Source organism: Setaria viridis, chromosome 5, assembly GCF_005286985.2.
Source record: "Setaria viridis chromosome 5, Setaria_viridis_v4.0, whole genome shotgun sequence".
NCBI lineage: Eukaryota > Viridiplantae > Streptophyta > Magnoliopsida > Poales > Poaceae > Setaria > Setaria viridis.
In genome coordinates, this window is record NC_048267.2 from 42,460,717 (window position 1) to 42,471,826 (window position 11,110).

Genomic DNA, 11,110 nt, shown 5'->3' on the forward strand with positions numbered 1-11,110 from the left:
AGTTAAAATAACCTATAATTTAGGACGGAGGTAGTATACTGTAACGTTAGAACACAAGCTACGCGAGCCAGCGGTGTTTTGCCCTTGGACACTGAGATATGCAACTACGCGAGCCAGATGCTGTAACGTTAGAACATGCATGTTAGTCCAGGCCGTTTAGGCCATTCTTAATGCAAGTTTATGAGGATTTCAAACTCATTGACTGACATGCTACATAGGCAAAAATAGTAACATGGCATAAAATTTATGAAGAGAGAGGAGTTGAGTTTCATGGGGATGAAATCCTGTGTATACGGTTACCTAGACTTTAAAACTATGATGAAACCCCTATTAAAAGCAATTTGTTTCATCTCCATAACTTTTGTCGATCACATAGTTAGTGTGCCATTACGTACAATTACAAGTAGTTACATATTTATATGACATATTTGATCTCAACACCATATAATAATTAAATACTTTGAGTAACTTATGAAATCGTCACATGAAATTGTGCATTGTGAGGGGATGTTTTATTCATCAAAGATTTAAGATGATGTAGCACTTTTAGAAATATTGTAATGAAACTCTCCATTAAGAATAGCCTCGTACGTGTACTCAGCAGTCGCAGCAGCAGCAGCACACTGCTTCTATACACATTTCGTTTATTCGCTGACGTGTCCGGGTCGGGGAGCTCACGACAACGACCTGCCGCGCGCCCCATATCTTGCAGGGTCATGTACTGTAGGAGTACTTGCTAAACGCCATGGCACCCAGCTCCAACGCCGCATGCATGAATGTGCGCGCCTCGTCTTGCATGCATGTTGACGAGTGAAAGTTACTTGCACCACACCATCCACCTTGAAATCAATTTTGCATTTGTTTTATATACAACTTCAAATAATTGCTTCTATCAATCAACTTTATTTGGGCTGGCAGTAGCCATCCGAGTATTCTCCTTCCATTTTCAGGATACGTATAGGCAAGGTTCAACTTAGTGGTGTTTGCCTTCTATGCGCGTAACTGAAGCTATCAATGCCTAAAAGTGTATGGATCATTGTAATGTCTTTCACCAAGAGAATTTTAGAATTTGTATCGAAGCAATGAGAAACATGTTGTTTCGTTTCGTGAGTAAATCATTGATAGGTTGAGTAGGTTGCGCAGCAATGAAATCAAATCTTGAGATTGACGAAGTCACACATATTATCAAAATAATAGCACCATTATTTTTTAAAATAAATTCAAAAATAATAGGAGCATCCATGACAAGTTTAGAATTTAAACTTGGGCAGACATATTCCACTGTAAGAAACCTAACCGACTAACCACACACAGTTTGCATGCGTGTAAGTACTATTTAGAAAAGAGGCCACACATGTTGTGCGTGATGAGAAATCGTTCATAGCCAAATGGTGTTCCCAAAGAGATCTAGGGTCATGTTCATAGCCATTATGTGGGGGAAAGAATGCAGTTCGCTTTATAGGATAAATGGTTCTTGCATGGTTCACCCACTAGCTATAGTCCAATGATATGATATGCTCGCCACATCATGGCATGGTTGGATTGTAGCATGTTTTAATGTGCCAACAGCACAAAAATCCAATATTAGACAGGATCTCATAACGTTATTGGCTTATTGCAAAGCTCTAAAAGAACAATAGGAGGCTTTTCTGGCTTGTTAACGCAACAGAGGTAAATAAAATACAGATGTGGAGACTAAACAAGCCAAATAAAACAAGTAAATTCATTGTTTAGGTGCTTTTTCGGCTTTATATGGGCTGCCTGCCTCCAACAAGACCCCATGGCATGGCCTCCCCTGTGGGGCGGGTCCCACATGAGGTAGCAAATGTTTCCTCCTTCCCTTGTTTCTGTCGTTGCTCGCGAACTCCCCCTCCTCCCCTGCTACAAATACCCCCACCGGCCCGGACAGGTCTCCTGCACACTCGCAGCTCGCACATCTCATGGTGTCCCAAGCACAGCAAGAGCCAGCTCTGCCTCACAGCAGCAGCACCGCCAAGCGCGCAGCCGCGTCACTCATGGACGCCCGCCCGGCCCAGCCTCTCCTCCTCCGCGCCCCGACTCCCAGCATTGACCTCCCCGCGTCCAAGCCGGACAGGGCCGCCGCGGCGGCCGGCAAGGCCGCCGCCGCCTCCGTGTTCGACCTGCGGCGGGAGCCCAAGATCCCGGCGCCATTCGTGTGGCCGCACGACGACGCGCGGCCGGCGTCGGCGGCGGAGCTGGACGTGCCGTTGGTGGACGTGGGCGTGCTGCGCAATGGCGACCGCGCGGGGCTGCGGCGCGCTGCGGCGCAGGTGGCCGCGGCGTGCGCGACGCACGGGTTCTTCCAGGTGTGCGGGCACGGCGTGGGCGCGGACCTGGCGCGCGCGGCGCTGGACGGCGCCAGTGACTTCTTCCGGCTGCCGCTGGCGGACAAGCAGCGCGCCCGGCGCGTCCCGGGGACCGTGTCCGGGTACACGAGCGCGCACGCCGACCGGTTCGCGTCCAAGCTCCCCTGGAAGGAGACCCTCTCCTTCGGGTTCCACGACGGCGCCGCGTCGCCCGTCGTCGTCGACTACTTCGCCGGCACCCTCGGGCAGGACTTCGAGGCAGTGGGGTAAGTATGTAGGAATGAACTTGGCACGCATTGCATCCACATGGCGTGCTGATCGAACGAGCTGAGCCAACCGGCATGCACACATGGCGTGGCAGGCGGGTGTACCAGAGGTACTGCGAGGAGATGAAGGCTCTGTCGCTGACGATCATGGAGCTCCTGGAGCTGAGCCTGGGCGTGGAGCGCGGCTACTACCGCGACTTCTTCGAGGACAGCCGCTCCATCATGCGGTGCAACTACTACCCGCCGTGCCCGGAGCCGGAGCGCACGCTGGGCACGGGCCCGCACTGCGACCCCACCGCGCTGACCATCCTCCTCCAGGACGACGTCGGCGGGCTCGAGGTCCTCGTCGACGGCGACTGGCGCCCCGTCCGCCCCGTCCCCGGCGCCATGGTCATCAACATCGGCGACACCTTCATGGTACGGCCGCCGCTAATCCATCCTTTTGTTGCTCTTATCTCCTCTGGCGAGTGCGAGTAACGAAAGCGCTAGCTCCCCTGCTCCTTGTCCTGCTCTGTTTCCCAAGTCCTAATGGAGCTAACCGGGCAGACTGCAACACGCACGCGTAGGCATGTCACGTAGCCACCACTTGCACTGTGCTGCGCAGCGACGACGCAACGCGGACGTGCGTTCGAGTCGGTTCCATCTCGGCGCCGCTACACGCGGCCGCGGCTCCTAGCCTCCTAGGGCTCCCTGATCCCTATCCCCGAGCCCTTCCGCGGGAAAAGTTCGTTGGCGACGGCAGAGGAGAGCCGACGGGTCCGTGCCGTTGGAGCGTGGCGGCAGGAGAGGCCGGGAGGGTGTTTTGTTGCGTTGCGCGGCGGCGCGGAGGATGCGATGGCGCGGGCGGGCGGCGCTTTCGGCGGTGGCCCCCGCGACCCACGTGCGCGCGCGGTCTCGTCGCCTTCCCTGTTTTGGTGCCACCTCTCTGTGTCCGGGAATGGGTTGGCTTAGCGGCGACCGAGACCGGGCGGTGGTCTGGCCTGCTCCCGGCGCCCATCCCGCCTGGTCTCTCATCCTGCTCCTCCTATGCGCGAGGGGGCCTGTAGCGGCTGGAGTACAAGCAGATTGGTTGGGTTGGGTTGCTGCTGCTTGGCTGTTGCCCGCCCGCTTTCTAGCCGTTTCCGCTCGCGATCCGGCACGCGGCGCCCACGCCGGGGCTCCAGCTCGGCCCCTTTGGCCGTGTGGGTGGCAGGCACCCCTGCATCGTCTCGTGCGTCCGGTTTCCGCGCCTGGCCCCCCGTCTTGAGGTTTCCCTGTGCTTTTGACAAGACTTCCGTAGATATATGTGTGTGTATGTGTGTGTGTGCGTGCGTGTGTGTGTGTATATATATAAATAAATAACATCTGTGAATGATGGATTACACGTGTATCTGACCGGCTGATTGTGTTCGTGTGTGTGTCTTCGATGCATTGCAGGCTCTGTCCAACGGGCGGTACAAGAGCTGCCTGCACCGGGCGGTGGTGAACCAGCGGCAGGAGCGGCGGTCGCTGGCCTTCTTCCTGTGCCCGCGCGAGGACCGGGTGGTGCGCCCGCCGGACAGCGGCGCCGTCGGCGAGGCGCCCCGCCGCTACCCGGACTTCACCTGGGCCGACCTCATGCGCTTCACGCAGCGCCACTACCGCGCCGACACCCGCACGCTGGACGCCTTCACACGCTGGCTCTCCCACGGCCCGGCCCAGGACGCGCCAGTGGCGGCGGCGGCTTCCACCTAGCTAGCGGCGCGGATCCGACCGAGCCCATTGACGACGCCGTCCCTTTCCGCCGCCGCCGGGGCCCGCGCGGGGGTTCACCCCACGTGCGCGCCCAGGTGGGCGAGGTGGCGGCCTCGTGGCCCGCGGGCCCCGCGCCGCCTTCCCATTTTTGGGCGCTGCCGCCCCGCGCGCATGCCGGATGCGTGCGTCCACGGCCTACTGCTGCTACTAGTGTACATATACAAACATACATATATACGTAGTATAAATATATAAGCAAGCGGCCCGGTGCCCCTTTTCGTTTTCTTGTTTTGTCGATCACAATCTCTGGATTCGATGGATGGATAAATGTTTGTACGCATGCATGTAGATGGGCTCATGAAATTTCAGAATCTGGAACGGACGAGGAGCTCACGTGCCCCTTCCGTGTCTGGTAGCGGTAGCTGCGTGCCAAATGTCTGGTGGGCCCAAAGAAATTCTAGTGCCACCCGTCCGGATCCGGCATCCGAAAGTTCCCGACGCTTCGACACCCGAAATTTTCCGTCGCCACCGAAAGTTCTATGGCAATGTAACTGTCATGTTCCTCCCTTGCCACTTGTCGCATCGTTCTCAAAGCGAGCCCCTGTCGTTGCCCGCTTCCCCTTTACCCCGCCCTCTCACCCTTCGAGCCTTGATCGCACTAGATTTTGTGAAAACCCGACACCAGATTTTGTACTAGTCAAGGATTCCCCAAAATTTGGTTTCTTTGCTCGATATCTTTGGACATGGGGAAGCAGATTCAGCAGACGAGGGAAGTGAACTTCAGAACTTCGGATAAGGAGGTTGGAGGTGAAACCGGAGGCCTGACTGTTGCCCGGTTTCCAATTTTAATTTTCAAACAGCACAATTCAGCTCTGAAGGCAAACGCTTGAGTGACCAAGAATAAACTTGGTAAATGGCAGGATGATCTGCAATGGGAAACCATTTGGTACCTGCATTTCAGTGAGAGCCGAGACAAAAAAAAAAAAAAGTTTAACGGAAGCAAAAAATCTGACTGCAATTTGAATCTCACCATTCAACCTCTTCCAACCGTGCCGCATCCTGAACATTTTTGTAGCTTTCCCGGCGCTCAGTTGCGTTCTCAAGCAGTTGATAACTTTGCAGTCTTGCACCACCGGATCCAGTGTACTGTACGCAGTCACTGGTCAGAGAGCGGGCGCGGAAGCACCAAGCATGTCACTGTTGACTGCTGGGTGTTGAGCAACAACTTGCAGAACAGTTCAAACACAGCCGAAATTCCGGAGTGTTCGACTGCTACCCGACAAGGTGAAAGAGGTACCAATTGAACTGAACGTCGTACATGTGATTTCCAGCACTATCTTACAGCAACGTGGTGAAACAAAAAAATGGGGACAAACGGATGTATTATTCTACAGTTACACCAAAGATATTTGTCCTTTCAGCATCAACAAGAATCATATGCATATCTAGAGCAAAAATTCGTCTAATTTACCCTACCCAGTGACAGTTTTCTTCAACACATATACTTCACGTGCTTGCTTCAAGCTCCTTGGGCCGCCACATCGACTTCTCGACGCAGAGCAACCCCTCGTTACCCTTGGTGTAGGTCATGCGCACCTCCCACTTCAGGGACTTGGCCATGCTCTCCAGTTCGTTTATTGTGTCCGCGGTGTCCCTCACAATCAGTTTGCCTTGTGGCCTCAACACACGGTCGACCTCAGCAAAAACTGCCATCAATTTGCATCTGTAAACAAGCAACACAGATTTAGCTCTGCAACACATTTTAGTTGTGCAAGAAGCCTCAAGCATGCAAACAGGCTACTGCTACATATCAAGAAACACGACAGACTCAATAGATACATGAAAGGGATTATTGCAGTGTTTTGCTCAATAGATGGACCGAGTACAAGCCAAGGACATAATCCTTTACATGTTGCTATAGTTCAATCTAAAGCTATTGGCAAACCATGAAGAAACTGCAAACATTCAGAATAGGAGCACGAAATACCAACCTCTTTTTGAGCTTCGAGAACAGATGGTCTGCGTGCAGAAGGTCATATGTTCTTGGGTAAGTGCTGAAAGACTCACACCAGTCATGATACATACCAAACAAACCGCGCTCATAAATGATGGGCAGCGTGTCTGGCGAATCAATTGGCACGATATTCATAACCCAGACCTTTTGGTCCCTCAGAGCTGCAGCAAAACTGCCATGCAACAATGTAAAAGTCAGTTCAGAAACAAAGACAAGGAGGTGCTAAAATGCATTCGTCATTGTCAACAGTTCAGTACAGAAGGAAAAAGATTAATGGTGTTCAAATCCAAACCAAGAAAAATGGTTAATGGCTTGTGGACAAGTTGCTGGCAGTTATATTTTCTGGTAGCACTGTCCCAGCTTGGATTGATAGTTATAAAGCATAGCTGGAATTACTCAAAAAAAGTTTATCAAAGAAACTGAGAACCACTTACCCTCCATACACTGCTCTCATGTCCATGACATTTCTCACTTTGGACCAGTCAATTCCCATGCCATTCACATATGATTTACTTACAACCCGTTTCCAGTGAGCATTGTCTGCCTCAAAGTCTTCATTTGCAGGTTTTCCATAGACTCCAACCTGGGAACCATTAAGCCAGAAAGGGGTCTTCTCAAGCCTTTGTGGCCATGACTCTGGCCATTTTGCTCCTCGAACAGTCGGGCCAGCGGGCAACTTGTGCATGCATGCTTCCAAAGGTACATTCCTGCAAATCAAAAAGGCTGTGTAAGCAAAGCAGAGTAGTTCATCACATTGAAAACATATCCTTCACATAGAACTGAAATCATACCAAGCAGCATCTGCATCATCAGAATCCTTGCATAATGGCGGGTTGTTTTCTGATCTTTTCTCATAGCAATTGTTATCCATTGGTTTCTGATATATTGCCATACCAACCTGGTTTAACTTATCCTTAGTCTTGTTGACCATCTTCCAGCACATGGACTTTGTCAGAGCCGACATGGCTGAAAAGAGTAAGCGATCGCGTGTTAGACATTAAAAATCAATTTTGCACAGTTGGCTCACAGTGTGTATTTTTAATAATGCAAGCCTGCCCTGTCCATGAAAAAGTTGGCCCCTTATACTTAGAATATTCTGTATTTTCACCCATAAACAGATGAACTTGTGTTGCCGTTAGTCACTATAGGAAAAGGGAAGTAAAAGGTAGCTAACTTCCACGCAAACAATAGTGTCACTCTTCTTTGTCTTTCAGTGTATGAACATACATCGGAGGTTGTACGGTACTTTGTTTTTGACATGAGAAATCAAGTTACCAGCTACTCTACCTAAGTACTTATGGATATATACTGTTCATGCAAAATGGTATAATGCTTTTTTATATGCAGGCATTAATTTAAGAACTTCATTCAGTTAGGATGAAATTAAAGGAAGCAGTTATTGCATACCATTCCAAATCTCGACATCCTCTGGGAGTTTCTGGTAAACAGGAGTGGCAGACCAGACGAAGTAACCACCAGGGCGTAGAAGGCGGTTAAGTTCTAGCAAAAGCATGCCACCTGAAAGTAGCAAGACTCAGCTACAAGATTGACTTCTATAGCAAATTGATAAAAGAAAGGAAGACATGTAACCAACAAGACAAACCTTCAATGTGCCAAGGGACCCTGCAGCGAGCACAATGAATGACATCAAAGACCCTGCTGGGGTATGGAAGTCTCTTTGTGCCCATCACAGCTGATATTGCTGGAATTCCCCTTTCTAGTGCAAATTGTACTTGAGCTTCATGCTCATCTTTTGGAGCAAAAGACATGGTAAGCACATCTCTGTCAAACATGTAACCTCCAAAACTGGCAACACCACAACCAACATCTAGAATGACACGGCTTCGTTTGCCCCATGCAATATTAGGCAGCGCCTGCACACAGCAGTAAGCAGTTTAATCAGCAGAGAGAAAGCAAGTGTGATATCAACTTCAAAAACACAAAATAAAATTTTCATTACCATGGTTCCATAATTTGAAACGTGATGCAAGTTTTCTTTGTCAGAAAAATGCAAGTTTTCTTTGTCAGAGAGGGGCTCAAAGCACATGTACAAATTTGAAACGTGATGTTGTTTAGTCTAACACATAAATACATTCCTGAACCCATGCAAATTTCCATAAGGATATCACTGAGGCACTTGTCTACAAATTATGTTTGTGGAATGAATAGTATAAAAATAAATCAATCGCTGATGCTCAAAAGCGTGTGTCAGATAAGTTGAAGTCTAAGGGATGACGATAATATACCTGCTGAATAGTATCAATGTAGTGAAGTGCACCATTCTTGAACTGAGTCCCTCCCCCAGGAAACAGGAGGTAGTCACCAGAGACTTTAACCCAGTTTTGGTGACCCTTGTACTCCGCAAGCCTGGTGTGTGGAACATTGCTGTACCATACCTGCAAAATTAGTAGAATTTGTAATAAGCAAACAGATATCTTGGTCAGTCACCGATAACTTAGTGTTGTAAAATGGAGAATAGACAGAATCACCTTGTCCCTGCTCTTTGGCCATTCAATTGGGCGTTTATATCCTTCTGGGAGTGGAACAAGGCAGGTCGGGGGCTCCTCAGGGCAATGTCTCTCACGATGTTCATAATGTTTGGTACTTCGTAGCTTCTTGATAGCCTTCTCATTGTCAAGGCAAGGAATATAATCTGTCGAGGCACTGCTATTGCATAGTTTCCAGCTATAGCTGGACTCATCACCTGATGATTTTGATGATGCTCGAACTTCCTTCTCATTCTTTGACTCTGCAGCCTGTGTGGGGAATGAACCATTCTGGGTATTTGACTCCTTTAGAAGCTCTGATTCAGCCCCATCAGGAAATACCTCATTAGAGTTTGAGCTCTGTTCCTTCTTCTCTCCACTTTCTTCCACCTTCTCTTCTATTTGAGGTTGCTCCTCCTGAGTGGGATCGCCTTCAGACTTTTCTTCTTGATCATCCTTCCTCTCACCGTCAGGTTTCTCACCACCACTCTCATTTGTGATTTCATCATCTTTCTTTTCCTCGCTCTTATCTCCATCATCATTGTCATTCTTCACATCATCTGACCGCCCTTCTGATTTTCCATTTGCATCGTCAAACATATCCTTGTTCTCCTCTCTCTCTTTTGGTGGTTCCTGCTCCTTCTCTTCAGGCTTCTCCGCCATGTTCTCGGTGAACTTCTCTTCCTCAGGAGCTTCCTTGTTATTCGACTCTTCTGGGACAGTGGTGTCGTTGTTGTCGGTATCTTCAAATTTCCCAGAACTTTCACCAGCATTGCCAGATGCTGCATCCTCGGACGCACCGAAGTTAACAGGCGCTGGCTGTTGCTTCACCACAGACTTCTTATTCGACGAAATCTCCAGCGGGAAGACGGTGGACGACGTCATCATCCACGCGCCGACCAGGCAGAGCGCCACAAAGACGACGACCGTGGTGGTCGTGCAGAACGATGAGGACGACGAGGACGGCCGGCGGCCGTCCATCTTTGCACCCCGGCCAAATGCCATCAGTCCCTCACGCACATGTACAGGTCACCAAGCTTCACGCGATTTGTCTGCACCAACTACCGGGTCGACCAAGAACCCCAAAAACCGCAGCTTGTCTGCTGTAGTAGCCTCTAGGCCGCGCGGCACCTGAAGCAAACGACAACCTTGTCAAGAACAGAAATCGCTGCGGATTTTAAACCAATCGGTGGATCTAAAGAAGGAAACGCTGGATCTACTGAAGCAACAAAGCAAGAAAGATCTGTTCTTGCTGCTATTAGCTTCTTGTTTCCTACAACAGCAACTCTTGCCAGAATAACTAAAAGCGATGGGAAAGCAAAGAAATATCCGCGTGTGGCCAAACATGGAAAGAAATTTACTAAAGCGGGTGCATTGAAACCTCTCGCACATCCGTTCTGTTCTTTGCACGGCCAGCTACCGGATCTGCGGATCGAGCTGGTTCCGAGCTGGGCGCAAACGCGCACTAATCAATGGCGGATTCCAGAGAAAGAACAGCTAATCCAGCAGCTCGCTAGCTAATCGGTGGAACGAAGGAACCGGCTTGCTGGATCCACGCCCGCAAGCGCGGATGCAAGGGGAAGAGGAACGGGGGCGGGGCAGCAATGCAGGGGCGGTGAGTCGGTACCTCGCCGGAATCGGAGCGGTCGAGGCCGGCCTCCGCGCGGATCTCGAAGAGGAGGCGACGAGGCGAGGCGCGTCCTTGGGCTCTCTGCCTCCGCGCTGGCCTCGCCGCGTTATAAAGGGAGGGCGGGCGCGCACTCACAGCTAGCGCGAGCGAAGAAGCGGCAGCGCTGTGAGTGGAGTGCGAGCGGTAGTGTGTCTGTGTGTGAGCGGAGGCGGAGAGCAGGATGGGGACGCGTTTAGACGACCGTACGTACATACTCGGATTAGATTACTCGGGAAAATCTTGACCGAAATGCCCGATCCGTGTTTTGGGTATTTTGTAGATTTGCCCTTCCACCATCGCATTATTTCATTTTCATGACAGGGGCTGTGAAAAGAAGGGAGTTGCGTTATATTTTCCTCAATGCTATTCGCTACCTCCTCTATCCCAAATTGTAGGTCGTTTTGGTATTTTTGGGTTCGTAATTTTTCTATACATATAGATATACGCTATATCTAAATACATAAAAAACTATGGGGGTGTTTGGATACCCCTTGCTAAACTTTAGCAGCTTTTAGCTGCTAAACTGCCAAACACTTCTACTAAAATTTACTAAAGTTGAGTTGCTAAAGGGGCTGGACAACCTATACCCCTCATTTATTGCAACACCCGTGCGCACCATTCTCTTTCTCACCCCC

The 11,110-nt window shown here is 50.2% G+C and overlaps 2 protein-coding genes across 2 annotated transcripts; one reads left to right on the forward strand and one right to left on the reverse strand.

Moving 5' to 3' along the window:
- Positions 1-1,714: 1,714 nt before the first annotated feature.
- On the forward strand, positions 1,715-4,642 carry LOC117856825 (gibberellin 20 oxidase 2). The gene is made up of 3 exons (XM_034739243.2): positions 1,715-2,593; positions 2,689-3,010; positions 4,010-4,642. The coding sequence occupies exons 1-3, from the start codon at positions 1,941-1,943 to the stop codon at positions 4,304-4,306; spliced, it is 1,272 nt and encodes a 423-aa protein (XP_034595134.1). The 5' UTR covers positions 1,715-1,940; the 3' UTR covers positions 4,307-4,642.
- Positions 4,643-5,606: 964 nt separating this feature from the next.
- On the reverse strand, positions 5,607-10,596 carry LOC117856824 (probable methyltransferase PMT24). Its single transcript, XM_034739242.2, has 9 exons — positions 10,434-10,596; positions 8,810-9,937; positions 8,567-8,716; positions 7,924-8,194; positions 7,728-7,838; positions 7,112-7,286; positions 6,755-7,027; positions 6,298-6,492; positions 5,607-6,029 (listed from the first exon to the last, which is right to left on the reverse strand). Exons 2-9 carry the CDS (start codon positions 9,809-9,811, stop codon positions 5,813-5,815), a joined length of 2,394 nt encoding a protein of 797 aa, XP_034595133.1. The 5' UTR covers positions 9,812-9,937; positions 10,434-10,596; the 3' UTR covers positions 5,607-5,812.
- Between the last annotated feature and the right edge of the window lie 514 nt (positions 10,597-11,110).

Coding starts and splice junctions, on each gene's coding strand:
- LOC117856825 (XM_034739243.2), top strand. CDS start 1,941: ATGGTGTCCCAAGCACAGCAAGAGCCAGCTCTGCCTCACAGCAGCAGC. Junction 2,594..2,688: donor CAGGACTTCGAGGCAGTGGG/GTAAGTATGTAG, acceptor ATGGCGTGGCAG/GCGGGTGTACCAGAGGTACT. Junction 3,011..4,009: donor ACATCGGCGACACCTTCATG/GTACGGCCGCCG, acceptor GATGCATTGCAG/GCTCTGTCCAACGGGCGGTA.
- LOC117856824 (XM_034739242.2), bottom strand. CDS start 9,811: ATGGCATTTGGCCGGGGTGCAAAGATGGACGGCCGCCGGCCGTCCTCG. Junction 7,839..7,923: donor GGTCCCTTGGCACATTGAAG/GTTTGTCTTGTT, acceptor TGCTACTTTCAG/GTGGCATGCTTTTGCTAGAA. Junction 6,030..6,297: donor TTCTCGAAGCTCAAAAAGAG/GTTGGTATTTCG, acceptor GCTTGTTTACAG/ATGCAAATTGATGGCAGTTT.